Source organism: Talpa europaea, assembly GCF_964194135.1.
Source record: "Talpa europaea genome assembly, chromosome: 10".
NCBI classification, from domain to species: Eukaryota; Metazoa; Chordata; class Mammalia; order Eulipotyphla; family Talpidae; genus Talpa; species Talpa europaea.
Window position 1 is genome coordinate 104,818,201 of NC_140077.1, and position 22,354 is coordinate 104,840,554.

The 22,354-nt window shown below is 32.8% G+C and overlaps 1 protein-coding gene across 2 annotated transcripts in view; it reads left to right on the forward strand.

Annotated features, from left to right (window-relative positions):
- FBXW7 (F-box and WD repeat domain containing 7) overlaps positions 1-22,354 on the forward strand; it is a gene marked incomplete at its 5' end in the record, with an annotated part of 81,270 nt that overhangs the window by 21,912 nt on the left and 37,004 nt on the right. The window contains one exon of one of the 2 annotated variants that reach the window (XM_084244959.1): positions 6,862-7,008. The exons of the other annotated variant lie outside the window; for it this stretch is intronic. Within the exon in view, the coding sequence (XP_084101085.1) occupies positions 6,862-7,008 (147 nt within the window). Of the gene's footprint in view, positions 1-6,861; positions 7,009-22,354 lie in introns of those variants that run through there. 2 annotated transcript variants of the gene reach the window in all.

Here is a 22,354-nt window from a genome sequence, read left to right on the forward strand (position 1 = left end):
AAATCACTCTGTCATCACATGAGGCTTTTGCATGACTGAAATACCTATAATTACTATGTCATTTTTGTCATAGTTGAATTAAAGGTATAACTATAATAACCATCTACTAAATTCTTGGTGAGCAGCTGTGTAAAATTTAACAGCTGGGGTAACCCAGCACAGACTTTAAGAATTAAACTTAATTATGAGGCAGGTTATGTTATGTTATAGTCATTAAGGACTTCATAGTGGACATTGCTGAAATACTTACAAATTCAATCTGGTAATTGGATTTTGTTTTATCTCAAATATTTCTTTAAATGCTTAAAGAATGAGGAAATGCCTTATTAATGTTAGCAACTAAAGTGGTATAATATGGAATTAGAAAAATTCTGAGATTATTTTTCTTTTTTCCAAATGAAAATGTTTTCTTATTATATAACACTATACTTAGAACACAGGGATAGATACCTGTTGTTAAACAGTACTCACAAATGAGTCTAAGCAGGGGATTTTACTTAGCTATATTTTGTAAAACTGTAACTGTACTATTCACTAAACAATAATAAACACCAAATTGAAAGCCCAACACGTTATAGGATGGCCCTATACTTCGTGCTACCAGAACTATATATAATCTGCTGTTAATGCTGTAAGGGAGTTCATTGTCAGTCATTACATCCAGTCTCCTCATTCTAAAAATATGAAATCAGTGGCAAATTAAGAGATTTACCTAAGGTCACAGGTTAGTAATAGAGGTGAAACTAGAACTTCAAATTCATCCTTTTTTTTTTTTTTTTTTTTTTTTTGGGATAAATTTACCTGGATTATTAACTCTTTAAGAATAATTTAGTTGTTGGGGCCTCCCTGGTGGCCTAGGGGTTAAGTCTCAGCATCTTCACTGTAACTGCCTGAGTTTGATCCCTGGCCAGGGAGCTGACCCACACATCGCACAGCAGACCTCTCCTGTCTTGCCCACTGCTCCTCTCAGCAGTGTATTTCAGTGTATCCACCTGTTCTGCTCCCCACTCTGTCTCTGGTGAATCTTCTCACCGCCTATACCCCAGTTCTTCTATGCAAAAATAAAAAAAAAAAATCTTTAAAAAAATGAATAATTTAGTTATAAATAAATAGTTGGGTTTTTTGAATCATAGCATTTCTAGTATATATGGGTAGTTTTGTCATCATTTAAAACAACTTATTTGGGTGCTTTTTCTATATTTTAGTTTTTAACATGTAAGTAACTTTAGTCAATTATTTAGAAATAACTGAAAATTTCCAGCAGAATTCAGAAACAACCTAAATGCCCAGCAATCAGACCTTTTGATAATATTGATATAAATCAAAACAGTTAAAATACTTTATGTAACCCAGTATTGTAGCATTTTTATTTGAAAATGTTGCATATACATGTATATATGTAACGCTTCGTTCTGTACTGCTTTGTTCCGTGACCATGTCGTATTTTCATAATACTCATATAAACTGTATGTGTTGTTTCAGTATCCAAACTAATTTCTCTTGTTAGGGACTACTAGTCTTTGGTGCCAAAGAAAATGTATGGGGAAGTGCAATAATATATTTTAACCTACCAGGTGTTTACATGAGTATATCAAATATATTATAATTGGAAGTTATAATCTTAGTGGACACTATGAATGTTCGAATGTTTTTTTATGACTTTAAGGTATTATTTTGATTTTTATAAAGCATTTCTACTTACTTGACTTATGCCTATTATGAATAATAAAACTGTAAAAGGAATGGGATATATTTAATTTTTCATGTTAAATCTAATTATATTTTTGTTTCTGCAATTGAAGTCATGAATTTTTTTTTTTACAGTTTTACGAATACAACCATGACAGTTCATTTACCATTAAGCAAAGAACTAAATTTCTTGATTTATCGTTTCCTCCATGTTTCAGTTGCTCTATTTTTGTACCGTTACTTGTTTGGGCTAGGAGGTACTTAACTAATATTTAATGTGTTAAGGAAAACAACAAATATTAGATATACATGTTTTATAGTACTACATTCTCATCTCAAAAGGATTTTAATCCTAATTTGTCTCACTTTAGTTGTGGTATAATTTTTAGCATCTGTTTCCATAAAGGGATACATTGCTTAAATACACAGTAGTGATGAATAATACTGAGTTAAATCGCTTATGCTGATAATCTCCTTATCAAAGAGTTTTCATGTGAAACTTTTAAAATTCTTTGTATGAAATCATTCGTACTTACAGGTATATTTTTATCTTCCAAATGATTTGTTTTAAATAACTCAAGGTGTTTATGGAAAAAAAAAATCATCTTTGTGCTGCTCATATGCTGTGACCTTTAGTCAAGAGCAGTCAAATCCTAGCCTTTTGTATAATAGTGAATAAAAGAAAATGTTGAAATTCAGGGTAAACTATTGTTATAAGGGAATTGGAGTGTATAAGACTGTAATACATTTCAGAAATATTATATTGGTGTCATGTGTTACGTGTAGCATTTACATATAATCATGTTTGACCAATTTTAGAAGAAATTTAGACAGTGATTAAGTGCAGGGTAAGTTACCATTAGTGCTATCTAGAAACTTAAAATGCCAAGACACTATAGCTAAGCAACTTCTTTTTTAGGTAAAAAGGAATTGTAAAAGTCTAAAACTTACAGGTGATTATTTTTTAAAATATTCAACTCTAAACTTATTACAGAATCTCTGCTTGGCTTTTGAATGATTTAAAAAATTGAAATGAAAGCTCCAAATCTCCACAATTTTTGATCGTTGACATCGTCATTATTGTAGTTGTTTGATTCCCATAGTAGTAGCACCAATAGCAGCAGCACTGGCAGCTAAGGATATTGAGCACCTTAGACATGAAACCATTATTCACTTACATTAATTGAATTTTGATCCTCCTAACAATCCTGTGAGGTAGGTTCTATATAAATGAAATTGAAGCACAGAGACATTAATTTAAGGTTAACTACTTAATCAGTGATAGAACCAGGCTTTGGACTAGGGCAGTTTGGCTCCAGTATCAATGCTCGTACCAACACTATTATATACTTGTGTCCTTTATATTTGTGTTAGTATTAGCTTAAAAAGAGCTTCTCTATTTTGAAGTGACTCAGTTTAGACAGAGGGTTAATTTTTACTTGAAAACATGGGACTAGCTGCATTTGAAGTATTAACAATTAAGGAATCTCCTTTGCATGGTCTGTGATTTCCTTAATTGACTAGGTTTTTCCTGTGCATTGGAAGATTTAGTATTTTGAGTACTTCATGCTGATGAGAACATTACTTTAAAACTGTTAACTTAAGTCCTTCACGGAGGATGAAACTTATAATACATATATTTGGAAATTAGTATTCACTTCGCTCAATTACCAATAGTCTTTTTAACAAAAATATGTTGTGGACACAAATTAGTAGGTTCAGTATTATTTGTTATACATGCAATACTCAGTACTAACCAGATGAGGGCGCTTATTTACTGATTTTAAAAAATGAGTTGAAATAGAATTTGATCACTGTGTGTTTACCAAAACTTGCTATCTAGAGTAAAACACAGCATTTGCTATGAAAATAGCCTTAGTTTTAACTTCTAATGCCATCATAACTAGTTTCTTAAAAATAATAGACTAGTTTTTATTACTTTATGATTTTTACTGTCATGTTAGTAAGAGAATGGACACTTGTTTTTTCTTTTTTTTCCCAGTTTAAATTCTTTTTCATTTCAAATCCCTTTTTCTGTTAGCACAGACTCCAAGGGGGTTAGAGATCTTATCTTTAAACTATTTGCATGTAAATATATTATTATAAAGTTCTTTGAATGTTTTTAAATATAGTAGTGAAAATTATAATTTTCAGTATGTTATCTTTTTGACCAATGCATTAAGTAAAGGTTAGATTGTGAGTTAATCTGTTTGATTCATTTTTCTAAGGGCAGAATGAATGTGTTAAACTTATGGAATGTGGTGCACTTTTATACTTTTTCTTCATTGAAGTAACACAATTTAAGTTATATCTTCCATGTGGTTCAGAGAAAGATTTTGAGAACCTCATTAACCGTTGATTTCAAAGATAGCATAGCATCTTTTTTGAGAATAAAGAATCATTCTGCGTGAAACTGTATGTCATATTTACAAAGTAGGAACTGATAATAACTTGGAGAGAGAGGAAGCATGCCATGGAAGCTACTTCAGTAAAGGGATTTTCTAATAAGGAAAGAAAGATATGACAGAAGATTACTTTATACAAAAAGAGAAAAGTTTATAGTCTGTTTTAAGAAATAAAATAAAGTGAACATGAGAGGAGGTGCTGAGGCCAGAGAGTGAGGCTGGAGACCACCATTCTGCGGGGTGGTGTAAGTAGTGGGTTTGCAGATATGGTTTAAGATTCAGCCTCATCTTTTTTTCTACCATATCTGTTTACAGATTTCTAATACCCTGATCTCTGCTGGGCTTTGGGGTGATAATAATTCTATTTTTAGTCATTTACTTTTAAAACATTTTTTTATTTGTGGTTAAATGTCCATAATGTAAAATCTACCATTTTAAGTCTGTTTAAATGTACAATTCAGGGCCATTAAGTACACTCACGATGATGTGCAGCCATCACCTTCATCCATCTCCAGAACTTTTAAAATTTTTTCCAATTGAAATTCTGTACTCATGGAATATTATCTCCCATTCCTCTCTCCTCCTTACCCCAGACAATCACCATTTTACTGTCTGTGAATTTACCTACCTCAGGTATCTCATGTAAGGGAAGTCATACAGTATTTATTCTTTCTTGACTGACATTTTACTTATCATGTCTGAGCTTCATCCATGTCAGAATTTACTTTTTAGGGCATAATAATATTCCATCGTATGTATGAACCACATTTTGCTTATCCATCTGTCATTAGTGATCATTTGGGTTGCTTCTAACTCTTGGATGTTGTGAATTATGCTGCTATGAACTTGTAAACACCTGTTTGAATCCTTTCTTTCAATTCTTTTGGGTATGTATCCAAAAGTGGAACTGCTGGATCATGCAGCAATTTTTTGAGGAACTGCTATACTATTTTCAATAGTATCTACGACCAATTAAGTTCCTACCATGCACAAAGGTTTCATTTTCTCCACATCCTTGCTAGTTCCTGTTATTTTCTGTGTGTGTGTTTGTGTGTGTGTGTTTCTGTGTTTTAAATAATAGCTATTCTAAAGGATGTGTAGTGGTGCTTCATGCTGCTTTTGATTTGCATTTCCCTAATTTTTAAGATTATTGAGCAAATTTACATGTCATTTGTATATATCTTTTTTGGGAGAAATTCAGTTGTCTTCCTTTGTGTAACTAAAAATGTCATTTCTACTAATGATTTTGCATTTTTAACTGCATTTTAAATTGTGGTATAAGAGAATGGTATACTTTAAGAAAGTAGGACTAGGAGTATTTCTTGTGTATGGATTGACTTCCGGTAGTCCACTTTATATTTAGCAAGGTATCTCACCCGTCACTCACAAACTGAAAAAAGAAATCACTGTTTCTGACATTCTCCTTCTAATTCTTTCTGGATCACATTCTAAATTTCCACTGTAAAGATTCATTAAAGCCTTTGGAAGAAGGGATAAGAAGGGAGATGACTACCTGTTGGAAGAAATGAAAGGCGAGAACAGACTACTTAACTGAGCTCTGTGAATGGATACTTCCCATCTATTATCTACCATCTATTAAAACTGTTAATTCTTACACTGAGCTTTCCCCCCTTTATAACAGTCCAGTCTATAGACTTGAATATGAAATGTAGCATGAAGAGTGACACTGGCATAAGTGGTTAATTTAGGGAAAAATTTAAAATAATGCTGGAAAAATTAGGATTACTTTGAAGAGAGTCTTCATCTTCAAGCTTTATTTTAGGAATTGGTGAATCATTGAAAGCTCTTTCAGAGTGGTTTGTACACAACATTTCCACCCTGTTTTAAGATTTATCTGACCATGATATGTTGGAGAAATTAAGCACTAAAGATTTGCGGTAACTTGTTGGTTATTTACAATGGTTCCTTTCCATCACATTTACAGTTACAAATACTTTTTTCAAAAATTTCAGTCTCATTACTACTATATTTTCAAGTGGAATTATTGAGTTTTTTAGAAGTACAGAGATTGAACTGAAATTTACAAAAATTCCACTGATAAGATTAATCTGAAGTGTAGATGATCAGCTAGAAAGAGCTGGAGTCAGCATGTCTTAGTGAGTACGAGCTAAGGAATGGTATGTGTGAAAAGGGAAAAGAACACCCTTAACCCAAACACGTGAAAATATGCTCATTCTGAAATCAGATCGAACACGTGAATGTGTGCATATTTTTTAAACATGCATAATAAAGACGCTCCTTGAATTTTAACTGCAATTGAATCCATTCCTAAAAAATATTAATGCTGATATTTGGGCTAGAGAGATTTAATGAGACATTCAAGAGAAAATACAATGTTTATTTTTCTGGATTTTTTGTGAAGAAAACTCTTCCTTTCTAGGGAAGACCTAAGTTAGGAGTTGGAGAAGTTTTAAAAGGGACCCCACTGCTATCCCTGCTTTGGTTGCATTTGCAGTACTGACTTTGTATGGGAGGCTCACCAGCTGTTTGACTGGCAGGAGCAGGAGCTTTCACTTCAGTAGTTTATAATTCCTGGCTATTCTAGGATAGTTTGCACTTCACCAAGCCTCAGACAGGTCAGGACGTTTGGTAGGAGAAGGTTGAAAGACAAAAAGCAGCAGGCCTTGGGTTCTCAGCCTAGTTTTTGTTTTAATTAGAAATTAATATTTTAATTTGGTGGTTAGAGTTTTTAGTAATGTGCCTGTATTACATGTAGAGAGTATTCATCAACCAAGAGGAGTTTAAAATGTCAAAACCGGGAAAAGCTACTCTAAACCATGGCTTGGTTCCTGTTGATCTTAAAAGTGCAAAAGAGCCTCTACCTCATCAAACTGTGATGAAGATATTTAGCATTAGCATCATTGCCCAAGGCCTGCCTTTTTGTCGAAGACGGGTAAGTCTAGAACATTTGAAAAATAGGTATATTTATTGAAATGAGGTACCTTTGCCTCCTTTAGTGAAGAAATGCTTTAAATTTCAATGGATATTCATAGCTTATCAGTGCATTATGTAGTAAAAACTTACATACAGTTTTTTAATATGCTAGAGAGCCTGGAAGGCAAGGTTACCCAGTCCATCTTTTGCCTCATTTATATTTCATGTTATTAGAGTCCTTTAAACTTACTAAAAATTGGTATATGTAAAAAGGTATATTTTGAAATATGTTAGCAAATACTAAACCCAAAATGTGTAGTTTTTGTTTTGTGAGAAAAGCAACAAACTGTTTTTAAAAAGAGTATTCCAGGATCACAGGTTATCTGAACCTTTAAGCTATATTATTTTAAAGTTGCTGTTTCTTAAATTCAAGCTCAGTTGTAATAGAGATGTTACTTTTTTACTGTTATATAAAATAAAAATAGCATGCTGTTGTGTGGCAGTTACGAGACAGTTTATACATAGATAATCCTGAACTAACGGACATTTTGTAGAACTTGTGCTCAGGTGTAATCAAGTTATGATCTCCTGTGTAGTTGGCGATTGGCCTTTGCCTTCCCTGCCAAGTTTTTGAAGTTTTGTTTTAGACCTTTTAGAAGTTTTGTTTTAGACCTTTTAGAAGTTTTGTGTTTTCTGAGTTAACTGGTATTGCCATTTTGAATTATTAGAGTGATATATTTTTAGATCTAAAATGTTCATGATCCTTAACACATTAAACCACAACAAAAAACCCAAGTTAATTGAGTGTTTGCATGTGTATCCATGCTATTTGTGTTTGAGTTTGCCGTTACTTACTTTTTTTAACTAAAAGGGAAACGTTTTATTAAATAAGTTAACCTAAAGCACCTGAAAAATATTTTGCTCCTTAATAGACTTTTCTATTTGCTGGAATTTAGCCCTTGTAAAACTATGTTTTCTAATTATCTTTGTTCCTTTTGAATAATTTCCACTACTCCAGACAAGTGGTAGCTATGCTGAAAAAGCATTATGAGTGAGGTTTAAAGATAATGCAGTTTTTAAACATTGTAACCTGAAAATAAATATTTGATTTTCTTCTTTACTATATTTTTAGAACATCTTTTATTTTGTCTACTTACAGTTTGTCACTTTTATGACTTCAGAATGAGGTCACTGCTCTGATTTAAGCATTTACACACAGAGGCCTCTGCTAGCTCTAAAGTAATTAATAAACTGATTTATTATTTTAATACTTCTGTAAAAGAAAATACCAGTACCAGTAGAATTTTAAATTGAGGAAAGGAAGTACGGGTTGTTTTTTAATTAAAGTGTTAAGATACTAACAAGATCATTTTCTTTGTTGAATATTTTTAATAAATGTAAGTACAGTATATGGTAGATTACTTTATTATGTTTGTTTCCTACCTTTACCTTCTAACATGGACATTAAATTTAAAATGCTCTGGAGAAGACTTTATAGAAAAGATTAATGGAGAACTTTAAGACCTTTCCCTGAGGGCTTCTTAGGACTACTATCCAGTTTGACTTTTCTAGGTCACTGTGTTATGTTAAATTATAGCCCTTATATTTGTAGTAACAAAGGAGGTTAATTTGAAAAATGAAATTCATACTAGAAAATTTTTGAAAGATAGTTTTAAAAACAAAATTAAAACATTCAGGTTTAGAGTGCCTTCTTCCCAGTATTTCACTATTGCATAACTCATTAACTCTGACTACTAGAAATATTAGAGGGATAGCATAATTTGCAACTAGTCAATTTAGGTAGATTTGAATTGATTCACATACTCTTTGTGATTTATTTTACTTTTTTTGGGCAAAGTTAATAAAAAACATTTTTGAAATGTTTTCCCTATCAAAGATTAGAAACAGGCTTTTGGTGTCATATGTAAAAATCACATTTTGGAGCTAACATTTAGTATATCTTTTGCATTAGGTATGTTTAATTTTCAAGCAGGTTGTTATACACTGACAAAGTACACAAAGCAGATAGACGTCTGTATTTTATAGGCCATTTTTTCCTTCTAAAAGGAAAAAAATCAGCACACTGGTTGTGCTGGTTTATAGACAAATAATGCTTTTAGAGTGTCTTGTATATTCTTGGATTTGAACCCCACACTGATGGTGTAGTATAAGCATTGGCAATGCAACTGATTAAAGAAATAGGGTAGAGCTGCTGGTTGAGTGTGTTGGGGAGGGGCGGTAGGGGCAGGACAAGGACTTGTTCACCAGAAACCCAGGAACTTAGGTGGTTATGAATCCGTGACTGGGATTTCTAATATTCAAAAACAATTTTTTAGTCAGTATATTCTATCTCAGGTTCTAATGAAAATACCATGTTTAAAATCACTTTTTCTTTAAAGTAAAAATAGAACTAAAATTAAAATAAAATATTTTTCTGAGTTTTTCCACAGATTACCCGATAATCAGTCATAAAATAATGAAAATACTCTGCAAAGTAAGCGTGTTAATTTGTTGACTTTCCGTAAGCTGGGGATTGATACCTAATTGAAACAGTAAGATAGATTTTTTTTTCAGCGACAGTTGAGATAGATCTAGGGTTTTGTGTTAGGGAAGAAAGGCTCACCTCTGGAGGGATTCTGCCTAAACCCACCTAATGTAGGTGGTGGACCTCACCTAGGGGCTGGTGGAGGCTGAGGGACCTAGTGGATATGGAGGGGTATCACAGATTAAGTGTGGGGGATTCGTGCTAAACTGACTTAGGGTTCTTGCTAAAAGTTGACTCGAGTACGTGCCCAAGGGCTAGGCCTACTTAGCAAAGAGACTCAGAGGAGCCTGACTAGAATGTGATCAAGGAAGAAACATTTTTTATACTTCAGAGTCTGTGTTTGGCAGTCAACAAGTGAGAACAGGATGTCTAAAAGATTAATCATCTTTGAACTGAGTATGTCATCATTCTCATCTGTTTGCTCAATTAATACTTTTTGACAGTTTAAAACAGCCTCTTCAGACTCTTAGTTTTAGTGCTGTTTTGGAATTCAAATTTTTTTTTTTCATTATTCAGTTATTGATGATGATGGTAATAGCCAGATCTGTATTCAAAAATTTAATTTCATTTAGACATAATTGAATTTGTTTTTATATGTATAATCTTCAGTTAGCTCAAATTGTGTATTTTAATGGACTGTGCTCCCTTAATATACTATTGACCAGTTAGTCCCTCAGTACCTTTCAGCTCAAGTCTGCCAGTTTTATTTATTACTCTGGTTTCAAAAAACAAAATCCCTAGTTATTTAGAATAAAATTTTTGACTGCTTGAAGATTTTATATGTACCCAGAAAGTATACCATCTTCTCATCTATGTTGGCAAAGAAAATTTGTGAGTTATTACCCTCCTGAACTAAGTAATTTAAGAACCCCCCAAATTCTGAGTTGAGTACTGATATATGGAATTTTGATTTTCTTCCAGTAGTTAATATTATTATGTCGCTTTATAAAATAAGACATGGTCATTATGTAAACTTCAAAGAAAAAATACTTTTTACAGTTTTCTTAATAATCTGTATTTCTGCTCAAAAATGGCTAATAAGTAAATAACTTTTATACACAATTGTTAATCTGTTTTTAATATATATATTGCTAGTGTTTCCTCTTGACTGAAATTATTCAAAATTGTATAATCTGTCTTATGAATGTACTGTGGTTGATTGGACAGTAACCTGCTTCAAACATTTATATACATGAATCTTCAACATCTCTATACACAGATTTCCAGAAGTAGAAATAGTGTGTCAAGGAGTATGGGATTTTTTAGAATCTTGATAAGTAACTTCTGAATTATTTTCCAGAAAGATTATGCAAATTAAAAACCACCTTGAGGGACTTCTAATGTTGTTTAAAGAGAAAGAAATCTTATTCTAAGCAAATGTATTACTGTGATGGCAAACTTCTGTAGATTTTACTGAGTTATACTGTATCACTGTTTCCATATTTATTGTAGGTTTCTACCAAAGGAATTATTTTTCATTTTGAGAAAATAACATGTTTACAGTTAGTTTCATGAGGAAAATATATAAATAGATCAAGAAAGTATTTGTTGCTCATGGTGATTTTATTTTTATTCTTTCTGGAAGTTAATATTTGCCATAGAGCTGTTACCTATACTATTTTCAACTAGAGTTTTCTTCTCCATCCCTCATATTTTTTAAGACTTATCTGTGTTTTTATACAAATAGATGATTAACATGTTTAGTTTTATAATTTTTTTTTATTGATTTACTATTTTTACTGTACATCTTCTTATGGCTATCTCAGTTTTCTTTTGTGACCTTTGTTTAAGCTTTCATATTTCTAAATTTTACTGTGGTATTAGTATAGGTTAAGTGACAACCTCTCCTAAAGTGTATTGCTATTAATAATCTTACTACAGGAGTGCTCATGCTAGCAAGACCAGCTGCTAGAAATACTACCCATTTCCTATAACATTGCTACTTAGCCTTACATTGCAATCATAGCTTTGCCTTTAGCCTTAATCCAGGTTTACCATTAAAAAAAAGTTCTAGTATATCCATGATTAACTCAATCTAAGTAGTTGTAGCAAGTCTGCTCTTCTAAAATGTCTTGATGGCTAAAAGGCATTTCATGAAATTCAGCATCTGTTTCATCAAACCTGGCCAAGTAGAAGGAGATGGATATATCCTTAAGATAAATACAAAACCTTTAAAAACTCAGCATCCTGCTTCCCTCCCCGTACTAGTCATTTAGTGTCCACCAGTTTACCTTTGTACCTCGGTCTGGCCACATCCTTTCCATGGCGGTCATTGCATCCACTGTTTTCCTCCCCCATTGGTGGAATGTGTTGTAATTATTGCCATTACCTGTGGTTCTTAGGCACGTGTATATTGTGCAGTGGTGTCATTTAACAGTTTTATATAGTTGTCTCCTCAACATAGCTTTTAGCTTTTAGCTAAAATCTCTTAGAATTCAGAGATTGTATTTAATATCTTTTTATTCTCCCAGTGATAGGCAGGAGAAAGTTAGTGTAAACATTTGTATGACTTATTGGTGAAAATATATGTTAAACTTGGAACAATCTTTAAGGCGTTTTTGTACTGTAAGAATATGGCATGTTTTTGTTTACTAAATGTTTCAGAATGACTGTGCAGCTGTGATTTTGAATATTTCATTTTCTAAATTTAACTAAACTCACATACAGTTTGACACTTAATTTTAAAAGTAATTACTACTTACCAATTTTGAAAACAGAAGCAAACTTAGGGTATAATCAATTAGATGGTATTTTTGAGATTCCACAATAGTCTAAAATGTCAGAAAATGGTGAAATAAAGAAAAATTACACTATTTGGAGAAAGGAAGAACGGGGGGTGGTGGTATGAGCAAGTTTGGAGAGTGATTTTAATAGGTTGTCAGATTTTTTTTTTTTTTTTTTCTTGAGTGAGTAACCTAAAGTATTCCTTCTTGAGGTTTCTTTTTCCATATATACTCTCATGGCAAGTTGGGAAAAAAATTGGTGTTTTTCAGATCATCTGATATCCTTTTTTGTCACCACTTATTTTATCAATAAAGAAATAACTTACCACATGTCATACCACCTTATTATTTTAGGTTCTGTCAGTCTTTTTTCTTAAGAGAGTTTCATTCATCATGCATAAACATGACTACAAAGAATATAAATTTTAAGTTTTCTTGTGATAGTATTTTCTATACTGTGCAAAGAACTGGCTATAAATTTAATAATGATGATTCTTCATCCCATTTGCCTGTGGATATGCAAAAATGAAATATCACAGTCCTCTTAGCATCTTATAGCAGAGTGGTGAAACCTCAGACAAACCCTTTCAATAAAAAAGGATCGTTGCTTCAGTGGCCCCATGTACAGTGTACTGTGTGAGCAAGAGCTGGCCACCTGGACTCAACACAAAGGCTCAGGAAGGCATCTCAGTGACTTTGAATTAAAAACAAAGGATGTTTGCTACATAAATGATTGAGAAGCGATGATCAGGGGAATTTGTTTTATTGACTGGGCTCACATCTTGTTTTTCTTCACATTAATTATATGGCTGTAATTACTCCCTTATATTATGACATGAAATTTATTAATATTAGTGTCAGTCAAAAACGTGTATTAAACACTTAGAACAGAGTTGGAAACTTTTCTCGAACCTGTGGATATAACAGTGAACTAGATAGACGAAGGCCATGTCGCCGTGGAGCTTAGATTTTACTTTATGGGGACAGAAAAGTAACTGTGTTAATGCTAATATTTTGATGACAATAAAAAAGAGTAACCTCCATAGAATATGAGTTTGGAGCTTATGTGTTGTTTTTCTTCAGTGATTACATGCAACGCTTGCTAGCAGACATTTTAAATAAGGAATGAGAACACTAACCACTTTTTTACTTATCCCAGTTACTTTCACTGAAAAGAAACACTGCTAGATTAATTTTAATTCTTCTGATAGGTTTTTTGTATAATTCCTGTACGCATTGCTAGTGTTAAAGCAGAGTATCTTTCCTTAAGGAGGCCATGGATGCCTTTATGTCTCTGAGAGACATTACCTATTGGTACAGCCCTTATTTTACTTGGATAGGTAGTGTTTTGTTCCTAAATGTAAAAGGTAGAATAATTAGAATCTACTTATTAAGTAAGCATGGTATTAGATTAATAATGTTTGCTTTTGTGACTTTCTCTTGTGTCTTTATATAAGTGCTTATATATATTTATAAACTTAATTGACATTTAGGTTTTAAGATGGAAGCCATCAGCAGTTTTTCCTCAAACATCAATGCATTAATATTGACTCCAAAAGCACATGGCTAGAGCCATTTGTTTAAGGTTAAATTAGGATATCTTACTTAATGATGGGGAAATACCTTTTGTGAGAAAAAAAAGTATATGTGGGATGAAATTTTCTTGAATTTCTTCTCCTTGCTAGTATTGAAAAAGAAAATGGAAACCTGTGGGCTATTCCTATATTTAATTACGTTTTTATATGTGAGTGATTTCATATATTTCACTGGGGAATAATTTACGCATAAGCAGCTTTTCAATAATCCCCAGAAATCTCTGCATTATCACTTTAGATTTTAAAATGTCATTGCTACTACTAGTTTGAACATGTAGGGGCAGTACAGTACTGTTTTTGTAAATCTTGTCTGAATTTGTGGATTTCTAAAAAACTGTGTTGTTAAAAATTTTCTGAGAGAATGGAACTCTATTTTCATAAAGTTGCCATTGTTCTTCAATAGATATGATACAAAAGCTTTTATCTTATGGAAGCTTATGGCCTTGATTTGTATTTAAAATAAAGGAATATGTTAAGCAAGAAAATGCATTTTTATAGTTAGACAATAAATATGATAAGTGATTCAGGAAAAATATGCAGGTTATTAAAGTCGGTACAATTTTGTTTATTCTGTAATCAAACTTTTATAACGAATGTTTAATGTTAAGTTTTTAAAAATGAAGTCTTAATTTTCAACCTGACAAGTAAACAAAACATAGATTGCTAAACAGTTTTTTTTTTTTTTTTTTTAAGATTTATTTATTTGCACAAGCACAAGAGTAGAGGCCAGAGGCACGGAAGGGTGAGAAAATTCACCAGAGACAGAACAGGGAGCAGACGAGGCAGAATGACCGAAATACACTGCTGAGTAGAGCAGTGGGACAGGAGTGGGACAGGAGAGGTCTGCTGCTCCATGTGGGAATCTCCCTGGCCGGCCGGGAATCAAACCAGTGCTGCAGAGGCTGCGGACAGCTTCAACCAGTGCTGCGCTCAACCTGCTGCGCCACCAGGGAGGCTCGCTAAACAGTTTTAAGATTTTTTAAGTTATAAACATTTTTTTAGTGTCAGATCAGTTGGGGTTATTACAAAATTTATACTATCTTTTCACTTTACGAAAAGTGATTTATACTTAAAAGAAAACATGTAAGTAGCTATTTTTCCTGCATATTCCATCTAGTCATTCAATCTCTTTAATATTCTGTCATGAGTCAAAGACCACTTTAGGCATTTAGAATACAACAGTGCATGAAACAGACCCAAACACTTACCCTTGTGGAGTTTATACCAGAATAGCAGTGTGCTTCCGAGCATGGTGACAGAATCCAGATATGGGGCTAAGTTCTCAACTCTACCACTTAATAAGAAGACATTATTAAAACTTCCTTGATAGGGTCATTGTAATGGTAAAGTGAAAGAACCTATGGAAAATATAGTGTGTAATAAGAACTTAATAACTATTAAGAAGCCCACATTAAACATTTTTAGATGTATTGGTGAAAATTATAATTAATTCTCCTTATAAGTATACTTGTTTCTTTTACTTATGGTTAATAGTTTAAACATTTTTTTTTCATTTTTAGTTTCTTTAAATTGTAAAGGAAAATGCACCAGCACTAATTTTGAATAGTCATTTTATTCTTAGGCAGTTTCATATTAATTTTCTCTAAATGGAAAGCATACAGAAAATATTAATGTAATTTGTTTCTATTTATATTATGTAGATACATTCAGTGTGATTACCATCTATGTAAAAATTAATCCCATTATGTCTTCCTCAATTAAGAAAGTAACATGTGCCATCCTAATATATTGTTAGAAGTTTCTTAAATGTCCAGAATTTGTTGCCTTCAGATGCTGTTGAATTAAAATTTAAATTGCTATATAAGAATGAAAAACATGATTTATTAATCCAAATATTATGTTTGGGGCTAAAATATCTAGCACATCATTTCCATTATGACTAAGTTCTAACTCCATTTTCTTTACCTACAGGCCTCAAAATGTGGTAATTAAGAAATATGTCCATATTTGCTAATATCTTTGAAAACTAACTTATCAAAATGGTATATGATATGTCATTACCATGTAAGAATTGAGACTTGAAACATTTAATGAATTGATTCACAAGTCTTAACAAAGTACTTAGAAATTTAGATTGATCTTTACTATTCTGTGCTGCTCTGTGTTCATTCTACTCTTCCATTATGTGGAAACCCCATGTTTAGCGGGTGCACACACACATACAAGTGCATCCCCAGCCCCCACACCCTCACCACTGTTTAATAGCTTATCTGCTGTGTTCATGCTGCAGCTACTTCATTGAGGGGAAGTGTTGTTCTCCCGTTTTCATATGAGCTTTGTTACCATGCAGTATTTTCAGCTGCTCATGCTCATTACCATACAGCTGGTATGTAGAGAAGAGAAGGAAGCAAGCAGAAGTTGTACTGTCGGCAAGAATAAGAAGCCCTCTTGCAGATGGGGTGCTGGCAGATGGGGCATGTGTTTGAACAGGTTTTACTAATAACAGAGTGCATTAAAAATCATTCTGAGAAAATCTAAGGTCAGTGCCATGTATTCAGAGCTTGAGAGGTTGTTCAGCTTTTTTGTACATCTTTTTTAGAATATTAATTACTACAAAAATGTCAAAAATGGCCACACAACCTCTTCCAAAAATCAGTTTCCCCTTTTTATTTTAGTCTATTTTGTTTCTCCTTAATATAACTTAAGAGAAATACCGCTAGCTAGTATCTTACCATTTTGCACTGCATTTTGTAGTCTTCAATGTATTTGTTAAAATTCCCAGATTATATTTATATACAAAGGTATATATATTTTCAATAATGTAACGATCTTATTCAGTTTTGATATGTAAGAATATTTATTAGAAGATGAAAACCAAAGATTTAGAAATCCATATGTATAATATTGACTACATTGAAGCTTCACATGAGGTATGTTCTGTCTGCATTCCAACTTAGAAGTGAATGTTGTACCCCAATCTATTGTTAAATTATTACTTGCATATTTTTTGTATTCACAAAACCAAAATGAAAGTAGTTATTGAAATAACTACTAATCATTTAAGTAAAAAAGATATTCCTGTGGGAGTGTAGTCCTTTTGACCCTTTTCATTATGTGTAGTGTTTCTTGGTACATCCTGTCTCAGTGAAGGTGGTGATTAAAAAAACAGCTAAAGCAAAATAAAACTAGGCAATTATATGTACAATGTGCAATATCCGATTTAATGGAATTCAGCCTGTTATTTTGTTCATAGACATTAATATATCTAAAGGGTTTTTATAAAAGCTTATTTTAGTTATCATTCTCTTGGTAACTCTCAAAATCCTTTTAAGCTTCAAATTTCTTCTTAGTAAATTGGAGGAACAAAAATGTTACCTGATAGAATAATACCTATGAATAAATAAAATAATTTAAGTGAAATCTAGGGAAATGATGTATGTGAACAAACATCGTTAGAACTGTATATCTTAGTAAGAACACTTTACATCATGTTGGGCATTTTTAAAGGTACAGGGAATCCTAAGCCAGGTTGACTTTAAATAACAGAGATCATTGCATTTTCATTGCATATCAAACTATGTATTTCCTTCAAATTACTTGAATTGTATAATGCATAAGTATTTAGAAAAGTATATACTTTATTCTGAGGAGAGGAAATATCAATGCATATATATAAAATTGTAAATGATACTACATAAAATTTAGTGCTCCATAAGTGATTGATAAATGTATTGCTTACCTATGTTACTTTTCCTTTTTTGGAAACTGGGAATTTTTTCAAATTATGCTGGAAATGGATATTTTAGTTATTTCTGTAGTTATGTCATTGTTGATTATAGTGTGTCTTATGTTGCTAATTATCTCGTATAAATATAATTCAGTGATACTCTGACATGTGCGGGAACTATGTGAGGAGCTGAGGTACAACAAGGATCAAATTAGAAGAGGTCACTGCTCTCATGGAACTCACAGCCTAATGGGGAAGACAGACAAAGAGCCAACATACCCACAGGTGGCAAGGTGTCGCGTGTGAGCTCTGAGACTGACAGCTTTAGAATGGGGTGTAGATGACTGAAGGAGACTGGAGATGATCTGTGCAGAGTGAGTTGAAGTGTGCTATCCCCACTCCAGGTGGAGTATATGTGATGCTCCAAACCAAATATGACTGAATGGAACTGGTGATCCTCCCTTCTCCAGAAAAAAAGGACAAACGTTGACTCTTACTCAGTATCCCCTGTCATCTTCTGTTCAGTTGCATAAGTAAAACACCTTGTCATCTTTGATAACTCCTCTAGTCCCCATGACCCATGTCACCAACTCCTGTAAATTTTATGTTCTAAATGTCTTAGCCATCTCTTATTTCTTCTAGCTAGTCCAAGCCAGCATTATCTCTTGCCCAGTCCTCACATGGTTTCTCTACATATAGTCTCACTTTCATTATGTTTGCAACATTATATTCAGGATGATTTTTCAAGTGGTGTATCTGATCATGTCCTTCCCTTGAACCTCCAGTTATCTTTTTCATTGCTCTACTACGGTAAAGTGCTGACTAGGTTACAACCTTAACTTTATGCACTTTTCTAGCACTCTGTGGCATTTACCGCAATTTAGTTTTGTTTGATTTTAGTTGTTTTGACTTCTTTCTCTATCATACTATAAACTTCAGCCATGAAGCTGAGACCATATTTAGTTTAGCTTGTGTATAATATGTACTCAAATGAGTGTCACTGAATGAATGAATGTGGATTAAAATAATCTTTGTATTAATATTTGTTGTAATTATTCAAAGTAGAATAAATGGAAATAGCTGAAACAATAGTGTAATAGGATAGAATGACAGTTATATGAATATATCCACACAGATGTTTACTGCTAGAAAGTGATAACCACAGATGGATCAAGTTGACATTAAAGATGGATTGACTCTTAGAAAAAAGGTTGTATGTGAAATGTGAAATTAAGAAAAAGGTGCCAAAGTGATAGCCACATCTTAAGGAACATGTTCTATATGTACTCAGATGGAAAAGTGCCCCCTGGGCCTTTCAATGGTTGGATGGATGGATGGATGGATGGATGGATGTTTAGGATGTCTTTCAAACCACAAAATTGAAAATGAAATAGAAATCATCATTCCCTGTTAAGTCTGTGTGGGTTAGGGTAACCAATAGGGAACATTTGGAACAGTTTCTTCAGTATATGTTCTATAACTCTTGTCAGTTTTCCATAGCATTCAGACCATTTTGGCAAGGGTGTCAGACCTAGTACATTCCAAAGGACATTCCAGTGGAAATTCTTTGATGTATTCTGTTCTCTGTTCCTTTTCATTATTTCATATTTTAGGGGAAATAAAGCCTAGGACATGAAGGAATAAGGGTAGGATATAGGTGGTCTTAAGGATTTTGTGTTAATGAGTACCTTTCATCACACTTTCTCCCTCTGTGCCTACTGGTGACAGGCTGCAGTATGATCTCAGAGATAAAGGAACAGTTCTTCAAGGAAGCATTGGCAGAAGTATATTAAGGCTTTGTCAAGCCGCCTTTGCTAACTACTCAGAAGTAAAGGGTGTTGGAATACCTAGTTGTACTATAAACTAGTATTATAAATTTCATCCACAGGTCACATAATTGTATTATGAGATAGCTCAGGAAACATCCCAAAATTTCTTAAGTACACGTACTTCTTACTGTGCATGTAGAGAGCCCTGTTTCATTTTCTGTAGACTGGAGACCAAGATCTGCCAGTGACTATCTACTTGATAGGGTGGTTGTACAGTTTGAGTGACTTACAGCACTTAGAAGAGTGCCTGGCATAAAGTAAGTTCTCTTCCCTGTATATTTCATTTTCTTAAGAGAACATCTTTTTTTAAAAAAAGAATTGTTTATTCAAATTTGAATGGTTTACAATATCTGATAATAGGCACTGAAGGAGCACTCCAGTCAGAAAAAAAAATCTAGTTCAGTTTTCTGCTATTTTTTTCTATTTAAAATCATACCATATGTGTTTCTTGAAAATATTTATCTCTTCTTTCTAGCTCTGTGTATTGCCATGTAAATTGAGCTATTTCATTTATCAGTTGTTTGGCATTTTTTATTGACTTGTCTGTCCTTCCCAGGATAGTTCTTGCTCACTTTTATGTTCTTTTTGCTTAGTGTCTGGCTTTCAGTAACTCTGGCTAAATGTTTCTTGAAGGTAGTAGATTTGATCTATTAAATAAAATGTTTAGTTTTCTTCCCATCATGTTTCATTATTTAGAAAATAGAGAACCATTATATGACTTAGAAAATTCATTTAGATGAGATTGATAATATTTAATGGACTTTGAAGTTAGAAGCACACCATAAATTATTCTCATAGTAATATCCTCCTTGTGTGCTACCTGTGCATGAACAAATATAGTGAATTTTGCCAACTTAAACTCTTCGGAATATATGAAATGGGGAGGGTGAATTGCATCTTGGCCTGAAAATGTCTGGTTTTGCAATTGTTTAATAAAAGCTAGTTTAGAAAATGCTATTTAATTTTTCAACTTTGCTATTTACATTGTGATCATGATGCTTAACATGTCTTCATGTAATATCTCTTGAAAAATATTTTAATTCCTAATCTGCTATTTTATCTTTTGATAGAACATTAAGAAAAGGCTTAAAACAGGGAGGGTGTGTGTGTCTGTCTTTATCCCAAGGACTAACAAATTATTACAGTTTTAAGAATTATTTAGTTCAACATCTTTTTGCTATTGCTGACTTCATAGTTTTTGGTAGATTTAAGCTTCCTTCTTGTGATTTCTCCCCCATGTTGTGGAAGTTTGAACATGCATTTATATAATAAAAAATACTTAAGACTTAATTTTTTAAAGTGTTCCCAAATCACTGTGCAGCAGTTCTCAACAGACCAACTGTATTCATAAAGTTCTTAATTGTAATGGACATTTGGTGAGTAGTCACCATGCCATCATTATATAACATGTAACAGGAAGATGCATTTGGTGAGAATCTCATGCTATCACTTATACAGAAGGAACTGTTTAGAATTAAGTATCAAGTGTGACAGACTTTCAGTTAATTTTTAAATATTTGGAGACCTTAAGTATTTATAGATAAATATTTTAAAATTATGTGCTAAAATAATAAAGAAATTTTTAATTAATATTTTATATAATTCTTACATCATTTTTCATTTTTTGCACAATGTATGCATTATCATTTGGTTATATTCCCCATACAATTGCACCCCCCCCCTTATTTTGACCCTAGTCCTTCCTCTCCCCTTCCCTCTCCCCCCCCAACCCCCGGCCCCATAGTGTGTCTCTGGTTTATAGTTGCTTGTTGATTTTGATTTTTACTTTGTATTAATTAGTCTTTTTCCTGGTCCTTATTTAGTTTTTCTAAATTCCTGCTATGAGTGAGACCATCTGGTATTTTTTAAAGAACTTTTTAATAAAGAAAATGAACTTACAGGTGAAGTATTTCTATCACAGTGGTTTTGCCAAGATGCCAGAGCACTGCAACCATGAACTAAGATTGCAGAGTGCTCTGAACCATGACTTACAGTTCACTGCAAATAAAAGACTGCTAGATCAGGCTCCTTTTCAAATTAGTAGTTATTTTGAAAATGTTTCCATGACAGGCAAAATTATATCAAAAAACCCCTCATGACCCATCTATTTCTAGCAATATTTCTTTGTACTCAGATATCATTACTTAATCTTCACAGTCTTTTGGAATCTCCTGAAAAACGAGGGGATCATGTAGGCATTCTGCTAGTCATCTAAGTCTTGATTCGAGCAAAGAATGCAGTTTGTTAAATTATATATACAGTAATTGCTTTAAAATGTAAATTGATGTTTCTAAAATGAATATTTAGAATCCTCCTTTTTAAATGTAGTGGGGGTATGATTACTAGGTTCTTCCTTACGCACTTGACAGCTACATCAAACACTTGAATACTTAAAGAGCAGGAAAGCTACTCTAAAATAAGTAAAGAATTGATTCAAGAGCTCTATGAGGCATCCCTTATACAGGAGAGACTTGGTGTGATTTATATTTCTTATGGACCCACCACTGGTATAGAATAGGTAGTTAATAAAAAAATTGTCAATAAATGGAATAAGTACAAATCCACACACTCCAATGTATAAAGTTTTAAAAGATTGGTTAATGTTTTCCCTTCTCATTTTGAATTCTTCTGGAAAATTGTTGGATGCTTGAGATGAGAAGAGATGTAATATTTTTTAAAGTATAGTAAGTTTGCATCTGTATTTCATGTGTTTGTTAGTCAAAATTTATCTTGGACATAGTTATCAAAATTGATAAACCAACTACTAGAAATCTCAGAACTGAGAATAATAATATTTTAGACTGCATAGGCCCTGGATGAGTGCCTGCTAGGAGGGGAGAACTAAGGGTTGCACCTAAGGCTGTACTTAACTTTGTTGAAGGATTTTTCCAACCGTGAGATTCTACAAGTATGTTCTGAATTCCTTTATGATCACAGAGAAGCATTTTTATAAGTATACCTTAGGTAAAAATCCTTTCACCTCTA